The sequence below is a fragment of the Notothenia rossii genome (genome assembly GCF_949606895.1).
Source record: "Notothenia rossii genome assembly, chromosome: 1".
Taxonomy (NCBI): domain Eukaryota; kingdom Metazoa; phylum Chordata; class Actinopteri; order Perciformes; family Nototheniidae; genus Notothenia; species Notothenia rossii.
The window spans coordinates 37030805-37050949 of record NC_136912.1 but is presented as its reverse complement, the minus strand read 5'-3'; the positions used below and the strand labels follow the sequence as shown (position 1 = coordinate 37050949).

At 40.5% G+C, this 20145-nt stretch overlaps 1 protein-coding gene across 4 annotated transcripts in view; it reads left to right on the top strand.

Annotated features, from left to right (window-relative positions):
- Positions 1–20145, top strand: part of LOC307016736 (ETS-related transcription factor Elf-2-like) — a 36658-nt gene that overhangs the window by 8322 nt on the left and 8191 nt on the right. For 3 of the 4 annotated variants that reach the window (XM_079646015.1, XM_079646013.1, XM_079646014.1), the window contains exons 2-4: positions 3184–3340; positions 4443–4695; positions 11423–11536. In XM_079646015.1, the coding sequence (XP_079502141.1) occupies positions 3263–3340; positions 4443–4695; positions 11423–11536 (445 nt within the window). In that variant the 5' untranslated portion in view covers positions 3184–3262. Of the gene's footprint in view, positions 1–3183; positions 3341–4442; positions 4696–8946; positions 9110–11422; positions 11537–20145 lie in introns of those variants that run through there. The other variant, XM_079646016.1, reaches the window with a different exon arrangement.

Here is a 20145-nt window from a genome sequence, read left to right as displayed (position 1 = left end):
CCTTTGAGCGTCAGCTACATAAGGTAACTATTACAGGTGACTTTTGTAAATGTTAGATGTTACATATAGCCTATATTGCAGCTAAACAACAATGCAGTTCATAGCTTTGACATTACCTGTTATGAACAATAATATTGCCTATAGTTTTGTGGTAACGTTCACGGGTTAGAGTCTTAGGCTTACAACTCACAGCAGCAGTATGCCTACTGTACACTATTGTCATTAGTGGCGTGAACGTTACCACAAAACTATAGGCATATATATTATAGTTCATAACAGGTCATGACAAAGCTATGAACTGCATTGTTGTAGTTTAGCTGCAATATAGGCTATATGTAACATCTAACATTTACAAAAGTCACCTGTAATAGTTACCTTATTTAGGACTAGATGCCGTTTGCATGGTGGAGAGCAGCAGTGATGAAGGGACCTTTGAAGACAGCGCCACTGCAGCGCATGCGCACTTCTTATCTCATAATTATGACTTTTTATCTCATTATTTCGACTTTTTATCTCATTATTTCGACTTTTTATCTCATAATTATGACTTTTTATCTCATTATTTCGACTTTTTATCTCATTATTTCGACTTTTTATCTCATAATTTCGACTTTATCTCATAATTATGACTTTTCATGGGGATTTTATTTTTTTCAAGTGGCGGAAATGGGCTTCCATACATATATCCCTTCCCAGAACCAAAGTATGCTTTTAAAAAGGTTTAATGAGATGATGGAATCAAAGCTGAACTGTATAACATAAAAAGGCACACATGCAGAAAACACCAGAAAGGGGTTCTGGGGGATTCTCCCCCAGGAGATTTTTAGAAATACTAACATATAAACTACGCATTCTGGTACACTCTGAGAAGAAAATAAATACATCTATTACTACCCGACATATTAATAATATTTTATGCCATTGTTTGTTTTTCACAACAAACAAAAAAATTCAAAACTTTCTTCACTCACACATCCGCGACCCACTTGAAACGGGGTCGCGACCCACCAGTTGAGAACCACTGCTCTAGATCGTCATTGATGGATTCTACTTTGAGTTTTGACTATAAAATGTGTCTTTATGAATAATGTATGTTTTGATGAGAAAGTTATTGCTAATCCTTCTAAGTGTGGAGATGTGCTGTGGTTGATCAGGAGGTTGTGGATGTTGTAGTGTCATGCTAATTTTCATCCAAATACATAAAAACACCGAAGTAGAATTATTCAGAAATGTGAAAAAATTCTTGAGAAATTGCAACAAAAAGATCCGCTTGGCTTAGGTGGAAAAATTGGTGTATCGATAAGCGCAAAATGTGACATGGAATTACAATTGATGTCCCCTTACTCACATTAATACATGAAGCGAATACAAATGTGTTTATCCATTGAGTTTTCACATTGTTTTTCACCATTTCAGGTCATCTGGCTGTCTTCTGATTTCCTAATATTGTTGCATCTTCTTCTTCTGCTTCGTTATTGTAGGACACAAAACAAAATGCTAATGTTGCCGTTGCATCTACTATTATAATTATTTGTTTACACCGCACACAGGCGTAATTGGTCACTTCCGGCAATTATCACACAGATGTGGTTTAAGGTATTTAGTCCACCTGTTGTGTATTGGGCTTGTGTGAGAAAACAAAGAGGTTGAGCTGGCTCTGACATTTTTCTGTTGACCTAATTGTAGCGACATAACTTATTGGGAATTTTGTCGCTACAATTATAATGGTTTTCCATCTGAAGAGATGGCGCCACCTGCTGCTTATCTCCATGAACCAGCTCCTAATAATTGCATAACTGTAGTGGATAGAAACGAGAATAGTCTGCATTTCGGGAATATGGTAAACATTTTGATGAAAATCTGGCTAGGAGGGCTAAGATGCAAAGAATTGGAGGAATGGAAACTTCAACTTATAGGTTCTCCTCAGTAATGGCGTTTGGTCAATAGGAAGCTTGCAGTGAAAATTTCAAACCCTGTCTGCTTTGTCACCTCTTCTGACCTGAACAACAACAACAACAACAACAACAACAACAACAACAACAACAACAACAACAACAACTTGAAGTTCCCTAACTGACTTGACAGTGGACCTGCCAGTCGTGAACAGGCCATTTTCTTCTAGGGCAAATTGCAGGAAGCACAATATTTGTTGAAGGCTAAATATGTGTAACCAATCAGAGCACACTGGGCTCTAGTTTCAGACAGAAAAGAGGTGCTGCAGCACAGGCTGCATGAAAAAAACAAGCACTTTTTAAGACACAAAAGCATGTAAACATGTCACATAAGCGGCACAAAATACCAATATAAACCTGAAATGTAGCATAATAGGGCCCCTTTAAACAGCATCAATCAGTTTGTGTATATCTGTCTCTGCTTTGCCTCGTATCCTGTCACCCTGCAGCACAGAACAGGGACTGAGGGTTCTGTGGTTGCTAGCAACAGTTACCATGACTCCAGTCTGCCCTGACTACTGTAGATCTACCACTGGACACTGCGTGCTAGTTCAAGGGACTGACTTCCTGTCAGTGCATTTCTTCCTGTAACAGCAGACAGGCACTTTTTGTGGACCAAAGCTAGAAGGAAATAGATGGAAGAGATACGGGAGAAGCCGTCTCTTTTTACAAGATCTGAAATTGGGACAGATGGAGGAAGTTGTAAGGGATTATTCAGGTTGTTGAGTGAGAGCAGTGAAGTTGTGTAAATGTTCCTACAACTCTTTCAGTAGAGCAACCGGATTCACAATACTTTAAAGGAATAGTTTGACAGTTTTTGGGAATATTCTTGTTAGCTTTCTTGCCAAAAGTTAGATAAGGAGATAATACCACTCTCACTTATGTACAGCATTCAGCCTGGCATAAAGACGGGAAACAGAGGAAAGATGCTATCTCCAAAGTTAACAAATCAATCTAACAGCACCTTTGACAGCTTATTGGTGAGAAAGCAGAGGAGCATTATTTTAAAGGGTCAAAGTATTTCTCAGCAGCTTGAGGTGGTGGGCGTTTTTTATGATTATTATCAAGAACACTAGACAGGTGTAATAATAATAATAATAGGAAGTAATAGTAATAGGAAGACTATCACTATCAAATCATCATCAAACCCACACTTGCCCAATCTGAATCACAAACTTTATGGTGTTTATTTTGCAAAATGTTGTTTACCAAGTGTGTGTTCTGTCTCCAGGGCCCTCTGCTCTCCAGAGCGGTGCAGTCCAGCAGACAGACGGGGTACTGGGAACGCTGATACCGGAGGAGCATGAGTCATGACCTCAGTGGTGCTGGTCGATAATGGTGGGACGGTGGTGGAGTATGTCACAGCTGAAGAGGAAGACCCTCAACAGGTGGGTCAGACCAGAGTTATATTCTAAACTAAAACTTACATTATAAATATTGTGCAGCGAGTCGATCATTGACCGTCTTGCTGCACATAATCCCGCTAAGTACACGGCTACATACTAAATAAACCAACAACTGGATTCACAATTTTAAAATCATTGAATTGATTCCAAAAGTATTGTATTGCTTCTGCCGTACCAACGGTTGAACCGGAGCGACAACAACGTAACTTAAAAAGACTGCAGCACTGATCGAGTTTTCCTGGAGCTGTCCTAGTCTGTTCACACTTTCTTTTCCATGACCAGTCTTTGAACACTGTAAATCACATAAGGTGTTCCTGTTAGTTCTACTTCCTGTCTGTCTGTCTTCTGCTGATTCTCTGCCATCCAGCACTCTGTCTTTAAACCCCTCTCCTTCTCTTGCACTCTTTTTCTGTTCTTTTCTGGGGACAGCAGTTCAATTTACAAATGAGTATACAATTGACAGAATAAAAGCAATGGAGACAATAACAAATATTGATTGATAAGAACCAAATCATTTAAACAAATCTATCGACTCAGATGAATACATAATGACTCAGACTTGTGACTCTGACTCGGACTCGAACACAGGAAATGACGACTCGACTCGGACTCGACCTGGATTCTTCTTGGGTGACTTAAACTCGGACTCAAGCTTAGGTAAAGGTAAACCTTATTGCCTGGTGTTAACACTTATTTAGCAATAATATGTCACTCGAGAGAAAAGGAGATGGCATGAATATCCTTCAACTATATTCTTATTGAACCACAGAAACTCAGAAGGTGCTACGTCGCAATTGCCCCACAAGCAATCCCAAAACAAAACAACAAAAAGGACCATAGAATCAAGTGCAAACTTTTTCCGGAAAACAGAAACTAAATGAACAGACACACTGGATACTACCTTAAACTGATAGCAAGTCAAAGAAATGTTAATAAACTCAAAGCTACATTTACCTTGGGTCGGACATAAGCAAGAGTTACACTGCAACTGCAGTCACAACAGAATTCTCTCTTCCTTTCTCGCAACTGCCGTATTGTCTTGTTTTTCTGATGTCTCGCTGTCTTTCATACCTTTCCCTTGCAGGAGGGAGAGGGGGAGGGGGACCTGGAGTTGGAAGGAGAGGGAGAAGGCGAGTGTGAAGATGAGGAGGCCTATGAAGAGGTGCAGGACAGAGAGGAGGCTGAGTACTTCCCAGCAGTCATTGTGGAGGAGGTGCCCGGCGCCAGCATGGCTGAGGAGCAGGGCTACTCCGCCCAGGTGTTGGTGTACGACGACGAGGTCTACCAGATGCAGGAAGTGGGAGATGAGCAGGAGGTGGAGACAGAAGTGGTGGCAGGTGAGACAGAAATACTCCTGTGTTTAATATCCTTTTGGCGCTGTGGGTGGGTTATATAATATGCGCGAGAAGCCAGTCCCCAACTCCGGGGACTTCCGGCCGGGGACTTCGGGTGGCAGTATACGCCGTGAAGTGGTTTGCGGCCTGCCAGTAAACCCAAAGCAGAAGAAGACGAAGTGACGTCAGCGGCTCATTTGCGTAATCTTCACTCAGGGAACTTATTCCGGTGTGAACGCGATCTGTACTTAGTTCCATGGGGCACTAAGTGCCGGGGCACTAAGTACGGCAAAAGCACTTGGTGTGAAAGCGGCTAAGGACTATCATCCAGCCTCTTTAACACACCCCACTGCCAAAACTTGGTCAATAAGCTACCTGTTTTGTGCTGAGATATTTGACTCGCAGTTCCCATTTACTCTGGGTTATCATTTATGGATTGCATATTTTAGAAACCAATTTAGCTTTATAGGAACCCCTACAGTTAGCATTTGTTTATCAATGAATCACATGCATTTCCAATAAAACATTGCTCTGGAGTCAGGACGAGTAGGGCGCCTGCATACCCGTGAGACTCTCTATGAGAATGATTTTTTTAAATAATAATGTTTTAGAGAAAAAGTTTATGTTTTGCAATAAGTAAGCAAATGACTGGATAAATGAGATTATTATAAATTCAAGTGTCTCTTTAATTTGTTGTGAAACATCCTTTATATATACAGTCTATGGAAACATCACATGTGTGTGCTGTGAGGCCTCTATGTTTCACACACTGCCACCTTGTGGGTGTTTTTGGAAAATGAACTATTGCATAAACTATTTTGGTGTCCGGTAATCTCTTATTAATGGTGACCAGTGTCCATTCTGGTGCACTGTATTCTAAAGTAATAGAAGCTGCATTCATTCACTGTCCCACATTTCAATTATTAAACTGAATTTTCAACAGGATGAAGACATTGTCATCGTTATCAGTAAATGTTTCTGATCACACAGTTGATACTGTACATATATAATCAGGGCCGCCCCTCCCTACAGGCCAATCACGCAGGCTGCATGGGGCCCCGCCTTGCGCAGGGGGCCCCGCCTTGCGCAGGGGGCCCCGCCTTGCGCAGGGGGCCCCGCCCAGAGGGCCTCAGCTCCTGTGCGCAGTTCTCCGCTCAGTTCTCCGCGCACCCCCCGCGAGAGTGAGAGAGAGGTGACAAGGGGAGCACGTCTGTAACCCGACACCGTTGCAATGAATCGACATCTGACCAATCACGACTTTGATACAGCCACTAGTGCAGGTGAAGAGATGACGGTGAAAAGACAGTTTCAGTCCGGCGCAAGCAAGCAGTGGCGTTTTCTCCTGGAGGCCAAGGGAAGCCAGGCTTCCCCTGTTTTTTCGGATTGTAGTTATAATTTTAATAAATAAATGAAAGCACTTCGTTTAGTTTCGGAAATTCTTTGTTGTGTGTTGCTGCCGGCCCGTCTCTCCCCCATTCTCATTGAGTATTTTACAAAGAGTGAAACAGCGCCCCTCTAGATGTTACGGCGAAACAGTAGATTGCACTCTGTTGCGAGAGGAGGCCAGCCGAAATTTGCTTCCCTTGGTGAAAAAAAATGGACGGATTGACCAATCAGATGAGGCTCACGTCATGCCCCTGCCAACCTGTGATTGGTCAGGGCCATGCCAAGGGAAGCCAGAGGCGGCTGGCTTCCCTTGCCTCACAATCCAATCAAATCGCATCAATTTAGTGGTGCAGTGACGCGTCCCAAAAAGCGGAAGTAAGCTGCGCCCGGTTTCCCTCGATAAAATAGCAATGGGATTTCTCCATAGGATTTTGGAAAATAGCTCGAAAAAAGGTCAGTGGAAAACGAACCTGTTAGGTAAATGCACGTTTTGTTCAGTCGGATAATATCCACATGTCTACCCTACTTTTATAATTTTCGAATCATAAATCTAATCGATAGAAGATAGATAGCGTCACTGCACCACTCTCACTGCCGTTAGAAAGTAGCAAGCAACTGAAGCAAGTGCAATTATGGAGGGTGGAGATTTTGAGTATTTAATCAAAAATAATTGTACTAAACTTCCGCTGCAGCAGCAGCAACAACAAATACAATCTGATGACAGGCCAATGCCCAAACTGGAGCTGTGTACAGCGAGGAACAAAGGAGCGAACCGGACGTAAAACGTTAAAGGTCTCCTGATTTAGTTTGTGAATGAATGCTTATTAGAGTTTCGGCTGGAGAGTGCGTGCGGACCTGTCGGTTAGATAACAGGCTTGTGTAAGTCCTGCATCTGTATGATACAAATGTGTGTAAAATGATACCGGGCGCTGTAATCACTCATCTGGTTACGTTATTACAATGACCACCACACCCCCCCTACCCCAAAAGAAAGGACGTATTATTGGCTTCCCCTAATTTTTTCCCCACGCCACGCTACTGCAAGCAAGAGGGGAAAAAAACTAAACATGAAGAAACTAGAGCATCACTCGAAGGTGGGTTATTGTATGAGTCAAATGTACAACTTGCGAATGTTGTATAAGTTAAATTGCCAATTGCCATATTAAAACATCAGCTGCAATTCACGACATGAAGAAGGCAGTCTCCGCATAGCATATAGGCTAATGGAGATGCAGTTATTTCCAGCATTCTTTATTTACCATTCATTCAAGTATTTTATGCCTTTTATCTGCTAATGTACAGGAGGAAGAGTTAAACAGTTAAAGTTTACAGCCTAAAAAACATTGAGCATTTTTTCCCCTTTTATTCATTTGTATGTTAATTTGCACATTTCATGGTGATGCTCAGCCTCTCCCCTTAACTCCTAACAGTCATCATCATGTCAACCACAACACAGAGAAATACTGATAGAAATGTGTGTGTAGTTGTTGATACATTGCTGACAGAGGGAACTACATTTGAATACAGATTTAAGAAATATCAGTTTTTGAGCATGTAATAAGCATGTTTTGTCTTGACTATATTACAACTATATTATAATAATATAATATAGTATTTATATTATTGAATTGATTATGATTATTAGTAGAAGTAGTTTATTTGCATTATTTATATTTTAATCTTTTTGAGGCTAGTATTTGGCAGGAAATGCAGACGTATTCACCTGTAAACGCATACTGAACGACATACATGCATATTTACCATTTACCTCACTGCATAAAAAAGTAACTGTTGATAATAATAATAAACAGTAATTATATTTGCAAAGTAGCCTACTTTGTTTCCAAAAAAAATGTTTTCACTCCCAAGTTGGCCAGGGGCGGCCCTGTATATAATACATAGTACATATAGTTGACTGTATTGTTAAATCTGGATCCAAATATAAAATGCTGTTTAAAGCAGATGGATGAAGTGATTACATGAAAAATTAGGAATGTTATAATACTTGGTATCTACCACCAACAATAATAATAATAATGGGTTTCATTAATAACGCACTTCATATTTGAGTTAAAATCCCGAAGTGCTACAAGCAGTGAGCATGGAACAATATAAAACTGTACACAACACGGTATAATTTAATAAAAAGCAGTAAAAACAAACAATAAAAACTAAATAAAGGGGTAGTAATAAATAAAAGAAATGGTATAGGAAAAGTCTCTATTGAACAGATGGGTTTTGAGGCCTTTTTTAAAAGCTTCCACGGTCTGTGGTGCTCTCATGTGGTCGGGGAGAGCGTTCCACAGACTGGGAGCAGCCAAGCAGAAAGCCCGGTCTCCCATAGTACGGAGCTTGGTCCTGGGGGGTTTGAGGAGGTTGGCTTTGCTGGAGTGGGAGGTCTGCAAGGAAGCATGAGGGGTGAGGAGTTCCTTGAGGTAGGGAGGGGCAGTTCCATGGATGAACAATAGTGATCCATAGCAGAATAAACTAGTGTTCAAAATGCTCTCTGTTTTCTTTTTGTGTAATTCATTTAATTGTGTCTGCTTACCTTAAACAACATTTTACACAAACTTATAGCAATAATATTGTGTTTAAAAGCTAACTGTTTGCACTGAGCAGTTGTTGAGTTATGTTGGCAATAATATTTTACAACATAATTAACGCCTTGTTGAAGTTTACTACCTTTATCTGGCAATTTCTTTGCAAACTTGGAAACCTTGTTCTCTGATATTTCTATTTTTGTTGAGTGAGTTATTAAAATCACAGTACAGCTTTATTTGACGTTGTCACTACGCAATGAGGGAGGGCGAAGGAAGGATTTCCTGTCTCGGCCGCGGAGGGATACCGTACTGCCGCTGTAGTGTGTCTAGTTGAATTCGAAGAGATTTCCCATTAGCGGCGGAGTGATCTGAGCTTGTAGCTTCCTATACAATTCAGTGAGGAGTCAATGTGAATCTGCAGCAAGGGGAAAACATGGCGACTTCACAGCATGAGGGGCACGCAAACCAGCTAGATCTGCTCATCAGAGCCGGTAACGTATTTTTATGTACTTATGAAATCAATCCGGGAGCTAACTTTTACTTGTGGGGTGTGTTTGTAAGCTCGACCGCTGCGCCTCAGTCCGCTCAGTAGTGTGCTAAATTAATGGAGGGCAATCAGGAAGTGATCACCTTGGTTAGCAACCTGCATGGCGTTGCTACACGGTTTACTAAACCCGATTTAAAAGATATGAAAAACTTCCGCAGGGCTTTCCAGTCTGCACAAACCGAACAATGGCTGCACGAAGTGTATTTTGCATGTAGGAGCAGATTTTTCCCACTGCTGTGTGAGCTTGAATAACGGTCTGCGGGTCGGCTCTGCACAACCAGGAAGTGTAAAGATGTTGTCTTTCGTACGTCTTTGCCACGCTGTCTGAGTCGGAAGGAAATGTGGGTTTATTTTCACTAGCATAAATGTGGTGCACACCGTGAAATATCTACTTTGGTGTTATGACTGACGAGTGTTGGTGTATTTAATTGTGGTTGTCATAAGTTTGTGGGAATGGTGGGCTGTAACGGTCTTCAAACATTTTCCATTAATAGAAGTCCATCAGTCATGAAAACGTTTTGGCCATACTAATTTATTATTGTGAATTTTATGTGTTGGGGGTCCATTTTCCACATTTCTTGTGAAGTTGTTTTCTTTTATTTCTATATAATTGTGGGTTTCCGTTATCGTGGTGTGCAGCTGCTGACTGAAGCGTGGGACGGCCTGCCTCACTCGCTTTATTCTGTGTAGTTGTTTCTGGTGCGGGTGTCTTCAGTCTTCGATCATACATATTTACAAATCTATTTATTCGTTCGATTTCAATAGCGTTATAACCGTCCCTGATAATGAGCACATAGTGTGAACATTGTGTCGTTTTCACCTCTGTTTTAACATATTTTAAAGTATTTTTGTCCCATCTCGATGGCGGAAGCATTGTGTGTGGAGAGGGCGTGGTGTGTTGTTGAGTGATTACCCTTTGGTCCAATAGCGTGAAAGCTGCTCTATTACGTCAGCACATGTCCAATCAGATTCAACCGGAGGCGGAGTGTCAACCTAATAGTTGGCCAATAGGAGGTAAGGAGGTTGTTGAGTGACAAGAGGATTTGTGAGCTTCTTCGAAGAGAACTGGAGGGAAAGGATGAAGACTGTAAACACGGAAGTCATCAGAGGCCGCACTACTTTTTGTCGGACTTGCTGCTATTCTTGGCGCCCCTACACAGTTGAATGGCTTATAAATTCCTTTTGAACATATTCGAGTACCTTTTCTATGTTTTACCTACACACAATGCACATTTATTATACGCATATCTATGTGATTAATTTATTAATATTGAATAACTAATGATAAATCTAAATACTAACATTTGGGACGACTAACTAATGGCCGAAGTTTCTATTTGTGGTTGTTTAGGTTAAGCAAAGCTGCAGCTCTTTGACATCACACCTTTTAGTGGTCTTATAAAAGTATGGCTGCCTGTTTTCAAGGGCAGCTGAGCTCAGTAAGCTATAGAGTCTCTGCTGTTATGGCCACCAACATGTCCTGTTTGTTTCTGAAAGGAATTGAAATCTAAAGATAGCCCATGTCTCCCCTATGCTGTGTCGGTTGCCTCACTGAGATAGCCAAACATGGACAGGGCAGGGTGTAACGGGATCTTGTGTTTCCCACCAGTGATTGACACCGACAGCAGGTGCCCTACGTGGCAACTCACCATTAGCTTTAGGATGATTTTTAAACTAGATTGTGTCTTTTAAAATGCCATATTTTAGATAGTTAATAAGGATGATATAACTACTGTCACTCAATATCCAGAACCAATCCTGGTATCTTGCCACCTCCAAAAAATATTGAACGTGCCATGTAAAAATTGTTAACTTGTTTCACAAATGAAGAGCCAAATTCATGAACACATTTCCCACTGTGAACTTTGACCTTTAAAAGCATACAATGCTTGGATCAGATCAGTAATTGTTGTCAACTAAAATTGCCATCAATTTTGGGAATTTATTTATTTCACTAGGAGGTGCCATATAGTTGCATTTTGTATGCTGCACTGTTTAAATACTGGGATAATTCATTCATTTGTTAGTAATTTATTTGCCTTTTTAAGGAAGTTATTATGTAAACTATTATTCTGTAAACGATGGTTTAGGTATGTGAAAGAAAGCTGTTGTAGTTTCCTTGAGCAGGACATAGGCTTTTACCGTGGGGATAATTAAAGAGTAACTTATATATTTAGCTTAGACAGGCTCCACTGGGTTCAAACTTTTTTTTTTTTTTTAACTATTTGCTAATTGATTCTGTACGTTTGTTTTTCAGTGGAGGCTTCTGTCCATGGCAACCATGTGTACTGCTCTGACAAGACCATCGAGGCTGCAGAGGCTCTGCTCCGCATGGACTCACCTTCCAGCATCAGAGAAGACCGTAGCCCAGGTAACACACACTAACTCGTAACACTTCACAACCAAAATGTAGAAATAATTATAGTTACTTGTCATTTTTTGTTTTGATCCAACATGATTGTGTTGTCAAATAATAATTGTTGGGGTCTGTTATCTTTTCTGTAGTTTGTACTTGCAGAAAGTAATTTATTCTATCTCAAATATGTTTCAAATTTCCCAAAAATAGTTTTGAGGAGATCTCACATAGGTTTATCACAATATCTGCTTTTGTTGGACACTATATTGTCCCTGCAGTATTTAGGCGCTTTCAAACCGGAGTACTTTTCCCAGTAATAGTTCCGATAGTTCTTGGGATTTTGCGTTCACACGAAAAAGATCCGGGGCCTCATGTATAACGCCGTGCGTAGGATTGACGTGGGAAGGTTGCTTACGTAGTAGAAATCCGAAAAATAGGTCCATACATTTTCCGCCACTTTCCGATTCACCAAACATTGCGTACTGGTGAGGAAAGTGCGTATGACAATTCCTACGCCGGTTTCACCGACTCGAAATGCGGTGCAACTTTTGCGGGCTTCACGTAACGCCCATGTTTGCCTATAAATAGTCAAAGAAACGCCCATTCATTCGCTCATTTTGACTGATTGCATGGAGAAGATCGCAGGAAATGACGACAGAACAGCTAAAACAAACATCTCACACCGTGATTTTGGTTATTTTGGGGAGGTCGAGATAAATCATATTGTTTGGTGGATACAGTTTGAACCAGAGTAGCAGCATGGAGGTCGGATCGTCACCAAAATAAATAAATTAGTGGTCCGAAAAAGGTTAATGAAAAAAAAAATACACATAGCCTTCCTCAGGCAGTTTGTTTGTAGCGGGGACAGGAGACCCCCCCCCCCTTGATGATAAACTGTAAGAAATGATCGGGGAATCCCTCCGGAGTGGAGTCATGACGACTGGATCTGAATTAGGTTTTTGTATTTGGTGGTTTGTGTCCCAGCTTTCGATCAGCTTCTCTCCCGTTTTTGTGCTTAGTGCGTACGCATGGATTAGAGTTTGCGTGGAGGACCGCACGTTTTCCTGTCAAGTTAGTATTTTATAAATCGCAAACATTGCGTAGAAACTGCTGTACGCCATTTTTTGAGCGTATATCCCTTTTTTATAAATAAGGCCCCTGGAACTAGAACAGTGGTAACCAACCTTTTCAAGCCCAAGATCACTTTTTATTCCAAAATGTAAACCGAGATCTACCAATCCGATATCTTCAAAAAAAAACACTTAGGAGTAAGACTATTCATCGTCATATTTATTTTTGCAATCAATTTATGTTACAACAGGCTCAATGTACGTGTAAAGATGCACACAAAGAAAGACACAGTTATGCACATTTATCTATGCAATGTACAATATTCATATTTAAGGCGAGACACCCCAGGTGAATAGGGTACTTTTTTTTAACTTAAAGGTATCAGCTAGACATTTCTCCAGTTAATTACTTACAATAAGGCAATTGTCTTTTGTATTACAAGTTTTCTGAAATAGCATGTTTAAATATGCAAATTAGCCATTATGTCATCAAATATGTGCATATTTTAACACATTTCAGGAATCGAAATCTGAACTTTGGATAAAGCCAGGTTCAAAATTCTTGTTTCATTTTGTAGTCATATTAGTATCTAAGGCTTTTACAGAAGGGATTTTGGATATCTCTTTTTATCACTCCATAAATGAGAAAATACTATCAACAGCCCTAAAATATCAATTTTTGCCATGTTTTTAGATATACAATGTTGTATAATTCAGGCTATGAATGATATATGAACAAACCCTTCTGTAAAAGCCTTCATAATATTGATAGGAATATAACTGGAAGGTTTGGTGTGTCTAAGTGCTACTGAAGTTGAGATTTCGAACTCAGAGTAGGAGAAAAAACTCATTTGGAGAAAACGACCTTTAAAGATTGCAGTGAGGCGCTAGCTAAGCCCTCCTGTTCTCTGGATGACAGCTTGCGCCTCGACGCACTCCGTGAAGGTATTTCATGTTCGGGGTCATTTGTTTTTTGTATAATCTTGCTTCGTGCAAGGGATAATTGTTGTCATCTTCTCTGTAAACTTTTTTTTCGCCGTTCTTTTGCCATTTTGAGATTTACATTTCTAGCGGAAAGCTAACCAGGAAGTGTTTTAGCACACCACGTGACGCATCTGAACGAATCACATTGTCTGAAATTGACACCAGCCAATGAGATTTCGTTTCTTGGTTTAAGACCCCTTTGTGCTTTCCCGATTGGTTGCTGATACAAAGGAAATGACCATATTTGGATCCGATGAGATTGTGCAGGAGAGACACAGCTTTCCAACGATATCTCTGTTGACATGGTGCACACAGCGGTCGCGGTACTTTATGTTTCGTTAGAAAGCTAACTTTTGGTGAATTTAGGAGAAATCTACTGACGCAAATAGACAAACTATAGTCAAATAAACACTTAAATGTGTATTTTGTACGTTTTCCTTCCAAAAGCCTGAAAGAAAACATGTTATAGAATCAAAATAGCACAAAATCTCAAAATTGACCAGTGCTTGAAAAACGATGTTTTTGCCTGCCGTGTCTCGCCTTAAGTTAGGCATATCTGTTCAATACAAACTATTAATATTTACAGTATCCGTTGAATGCACTATATTTAGTTTCTCAGTTCAATTAGTAATATTCACATGTACAGACATTAGCCTACAGTTCAATGTAATCCATATTAAGTTTCTCCGTTCAATGCACAATATATTTTCAATGCTCAAGAACTTTGCTCTATCAGCCTGCCTTTAATGAGACTGCTGTGACTGCACATTATCTGTAAGCCTTTTGAAATCTGGCTGATAGTTGGTGATTGCCAGCCGGAGGCAGTCAGTAAGATGTGCGTCAGTCATACGAGTTCTATACTTGGATTTATGCATGATCTCCATGTCAACACCCATAGGTAATGTAAACACCTCCTGTATTTTAGCTGACGGTTGTTCAATGTCAACGCTGAGGAAAGGGTTTGATACAAAACCAACTACTTGCCCCATGTCTTGTACTGTAGCTCCACAAATCGAGCACCAAATTCTGATTTCAGTTTGTTCAAATGGGCGCAGAATTGTTCAGGATGGAAAGCCATTTTGTCTGTGAGGTTTTGTGACACCTTTTCAAGATTTGGGAAGTGTGTCAGCCTCGCATGTCTTAACTGAGTGGTCCACAAACTGAGCTTCACTTTGAATGCCTCCACTGCGCTAATCATGTGACCAAGCTCTCGGTCTTTCCCTTGCAATTCTCGGTTAAGGTCATTGAGTTTTGCAGTCAGATCGGTAAGGAACCCCAAGTCCAATAACCAAGTATCATCGGACAGCTGCTCATACTCCTCGTCCCTCGACTTCAGAACACGGATGATCTCTGGCAGCAAATCCAGAAAACGCTGGAGGACCTTGCCCCGACTGAGCCACCTTACATCTGCGTGAAGGATCAAATCTCCATACACAGATTCGAGCTCGTCCAATAAAGACTTAAATAGCCGGTGCTGGAGTGCTTTTGCACGAATAGAGTTGCCAATCTTGACAACAACATTCATTACATGTGACATGTCAATTGCTTAGGCTCCCAATGCCTGTTGATGAATCACACAGTGATAGTTTACAAGTGGTGGAAAGTCTGGGTCTTTTCTGCACAGCGCAACAAATCCTGAACGAACACCGAGCATCGCTGGTGCCCCATCGGTTGTGAAGGACACTATTTTATGAATGGGAATCTTGTACTCATGAACATAGTCCTTGACACATCATCACCCCTGGTTCTTTCTTTCAATGGGATAAGGGCAAGAAAGGCCTCCTTGACAGTAAAATCCGTGAAAACTATTCGGACAAACACACCTAGCTGGGCTGTGTCTGTGGCATCGGTAGACTCGTCAAATTGAACTGAAAAGTATTCCGAGAGAGACAAGTCTTGTAATACTTTCTGGGATACATCTTCGGACAATGACTCGACTCTTCTGGCTACAGTAGGTGCACCAAGTGGTAAACTTTTTATCCTTGCTTTTATGTCCTCTTTGTTTTTGAAATCCGCAAATAAGACGTCAGCTGTGGCGCTCATTGTTTTTTTTGTGCTGAGACAAAATATGGCTAATCCGGAGGGACGTTTCTGTAGCTGCTCTTTGCTGTAGGCGCGATGAAAAGCGACTGCTGTGCTTTTAGTCCTCTTTTCAGTTCATCAATTATTTTGGTTCTTAATGCGCTGTTGAGTGGATATGAGTCTTTGAATTTACCATGGGTGCTCGCATGATGGCGCTCCAGGTTGCCCCGTTTCGCCAAGGCTACCGCCTGTTGGCATATGAGGCATATAGTCTTCTCTTTCGCTGATGTGAAAAGAAATTCATGCTCCCATTCCGGGTGGAAATAATACGTTTTTGATTTCTTTTTCGCCGGACGCTCAGCCATATCGATGTTGGTTAAATATTAGCAGAGCTTGGTACAGTTTAAGTTACTCCTCAAGATGACCGTTAAGATACGATTGTTAACCCCACCCACAATTGCATGCAGCAATTCATAGGTACGTCAACATATCTAATAACCAATTGGAGTTTGTAAAATTACCTGTGCCTGATTCAAATCAACAAACCAAAGCTAGGTCTAAAAAGATTGTTTAAACAACCAACCAACGAGAGCATGAACATTTTCTTTTTTTTCGAAAATATTTTTTTGGGGGGAAATATTTTTTTGGGGAAAAAATATATATATATTTTTTTAAATGCTAGGGATCGACAGTGAAGGCTTTGAAGATCGACCAGTCGATCGCGATCGACCTGTTGGTTACCCCTGAACTAGAACTTTGTTTTGCAAACCTTTTTCAGTCTTTCTTGGGGAGATAAAGGTTCCAATTTCTGATTGGCTGGGCGAATTGCAAACCCCCCCCGTAAAACTCAGAAAAGTTTTGTGAAGCCGCCATTGTATTTTCTGGCATTAGCATTATTAGCATTAGCCCAGCGCACCAACGGAGAGAGACTAACTTATGCAGGGTTTCCCCACACATAAAAGGCTTCTCAATTCTCTAATTTCCCCTCCTTGACTCCTATCCTCGACTCTTATCCTCGTGTCTTAGTCCCGCCCACAGGAGATGCGAGCGGAGGAGTCGAGGAGGGGAACCGAGGAGAGAGGAGGGGAAGCAGCAGGCGGTTAGAGAATCGAGAAATCCTCTCCTGAGCGGTCATATCACTGTCTCCTCTCCGTTCCTCCAAACCCTGCCCCCCCCCGGAAAATAATGAGGGACAGGCTGATGGTGACCTGATAGAAACTTTATTATTCCAGGGCTCGACAGTAACGGTTGCCAGGTTGCCATTGGCAACCATTCAGAAAAAATGTCAACCACTTCTTGGCCTTTGGTTGCCATTAGTGGCAATCAGTTTTTAACATAAAGAAATAGGGAGAGCGAACAGCTAAATATGCATCCCAAAATAGATAAATATTAAGTATTTGTTTTATTAAGTGATATTTAATTATTGTTGTGACCAGTCGGAACCTGATACTTAAGCACGTGGATTGGTGTGATTACGGAGCCAGGAAGCGATGCACGTTTACTCGCGTGCGCCGTGTGTTTGTTTTACAAAAAATGGCGAAGCAAATTAAGTTCTTTGACTGTGGGGTAAAAAGTTCAGCCAACACCTCAACTTCTCAAACAAATGTTCAAAGTGATTCAGCTGAAAAAGCGCAAGATGAACCCGAACGAAAAGCAAAGAGGAAATGTGTAAAGTCTTGGGAGGCGAAATATATATGTACATTCTGCTCCTTTGTCGAATCACTTTCGGTAAAAGTTAATTACTTATTCTAAGAGATTTGAACATTCTTTTGTGTCGCATGTTCATTATTAAGTTGATGTATAACTGTATAGTATCTTAATTATTTAAAATATAAGGTGACTAAAATGGCAACCGTATTTTCAGTTTTGGCAACCAAAAGCTGATGCCTGGTTGCCAGCTTGGCAACCACTTTTAAAAGTTAGCGTTGAGCCCTGTATTCACTTAATCACTGATTGAGATATGATAAAGCTTAGTCTTATACATTCATGGGATTTAACAGTAAGACAGAGAATAAGTGTGCACCCACCTGCAGTATTTTTGTTTTTATATGCTGTTGGAAATACTCCTGTTGCCTGCTGTGTTCAGACTCAAGTCATGTGTGTGATTCAGGACCTTCAGTGTCCTTTTTTTAACAGAAGACCGTTGCTAGAAGCTGCAGAAGCATTAGTTTTTTGTTTTTGATGGAACAATTTCACACACAGATATAGGGAGGCTAGACCTATACAATTGATTTATTATGGTTTATAATTTAATGTCAAGAAGAAGATGGCTGAACTGTTCAGTGTCAATCCTGTGGAGATGGAGATTATAAATATCCAAAATCATGTTCAGCTCAAGTCTCGGCAAAACTCACAACGTTTCTGGAGCCTTGTAGACCCAGAACACTATTCATTCACCAAGCAGCACTGAAAATGTCTGCTTTATTTGGCTCTACAGACCTTTGTGAAGCAGCTTTTTCTGACATGAATGTGACGAAATCTAAATACAGAACAAGACTGACTGATGAACATTTAAATGACTATTAGAGTGAACCTAAGTGGGTACACTCCAGCATACATCTCTATGGTGGACTCCATGCCATTCATCTCACTAACTGTGAAAAAGAGTGAATGCACTTATTTTACACATGTGCCATAAGATGCTTGTAAGGTGGTGATTAAGGACATTTATGTGAATTCTCAGTAATGTACTTACTATGTGGGCCATAATAATATGTGAGACATTTTCGTTTTCTTGGACCGTGATGTGAAGTTAAGATTTGTGATAAGCTTTAGGTATTGTAATTTCGCACGTGTATAAAAGTAAAGCTTAATTCAACTGATGAGTGCTATGTGAATAAATGTAAGCGATGTGATGCAAGTAGCTCTTGGCCACTTTCATTTTTTCAAAGTGGCTCTCAGATGAAGAAAGGTTGGAGACCCCTGCTCTAGAGACTTTACTTGGGCGGGCCAGGTATATTAACGGCTGCCCAAGTATATTTTGCGACCCATTTATTTAAAGTTTTTTTTTGTTGTAAAAAAATGTATGTATTGTGAACGCAACGATGTGGCCTGCCGACATGGCCACTGTCATACAGATCATAACTCAGAGCCCTTGATTGGTCTCTGTGTGTCATTCAAGCTCGGGATAACCTCAGGTGAGGTAAAGGATTCTCTTGAGTGTTTAGGGTGCATTCACATCTAATAATCCGCTCTCTGGTGCGCACCAGACCACAGTTTGTTACATTGTTTCATTTTTCAGAAGGTTCGGTTTGCGTTCACACGGGCAAAACTCAAACGGACTATAAACTTTAAACACAAGTCATGTGCACGGACATGCTGTTCAACCATTGGTCAGACATTAAGGGGGTAAAAACGTAAATCCTGGCAATTTCTACCGGAGCCTCCGCCATGGAGCATCGGCACTTTCGGCAGGCTATTCTCATGCTGCTGTTAATCTGGAGATCAACAGACACTAGCGGCCCACGCATATGATTATATAATCAGACAACGTCCGTTAAAAAACATTATAACACATATGAGGGACGTTCTGCAGTAAGGAGGGCGTTTCACCGACGACAGGTGTTCTTACTTTTATGTAGCTGACGGAGAATTTTTACTTTACACAACACTGTTCAACACTTCATTCTGCTTTACTCTTTAACTAAACAACCGCGGATGTCTTGAAAGACTCTTTCGCTAAAGATTTTGAAGATATGCACGTTCTTGTGACACGTAAATACTACGCTTCCTATGTTTTGGTGCGGACTGCGTTCACACCAGCAATGAACCGCTCCAGAGTTCGCAAGCAAGCGCTCCGAGACCACCTATTTTAGCGGACCAAATTCCGGTTGTTTAGTTCACTTAAGAGGTCTCGGGCTGTGTTCACACCGACCCAAATGAACCGCACCAAGCGGCTAAACGCACCAGGGTTCGATTCAACCGGACTATACAAGGCAGGTGTGAACGCACCCTTAGTCTAAGTTCTCAGTGGGCCTCAAACGGTTTGGTCACCATTTATGTAAACACATATTTCCATTGGAGGGGGTAGTGATTAGTCAAATATGCATGAATAAATAAACAAGTTAACTAGGTGAAAAAAGATAAGATACCATTTTTTAAAACTTGTTGAGAGCTAAAACTAGTCTTTGCTGCTGCTTCGAAGGAGAAGGGGGACAGGAGAGGCTGATTCAGGAGCACAGACACACTCACAACTATAAATGAACCAAAAATAAATAAATAAACAAGTTTCAGTGTTTTTTCATCTTGGAAATGGGAGGTTATTGGTTATGGCCATGATTTTATGATTATTGAAATGTATACAGTATATTATATATATATATATATATATATATATATATATATATATATATATATATATATAGTATTATATATATATATATATATATATATTATATAGTTGTGTGTGTGTGTGTGTGTATATATATATATATATATATATATATATATATATATATATATATATATATATATATATATATATATATATATATAGTACAGTATGTTTCATATAGGTGTTCTCATAGATCTAGTCTCTTTGTTTTTCCC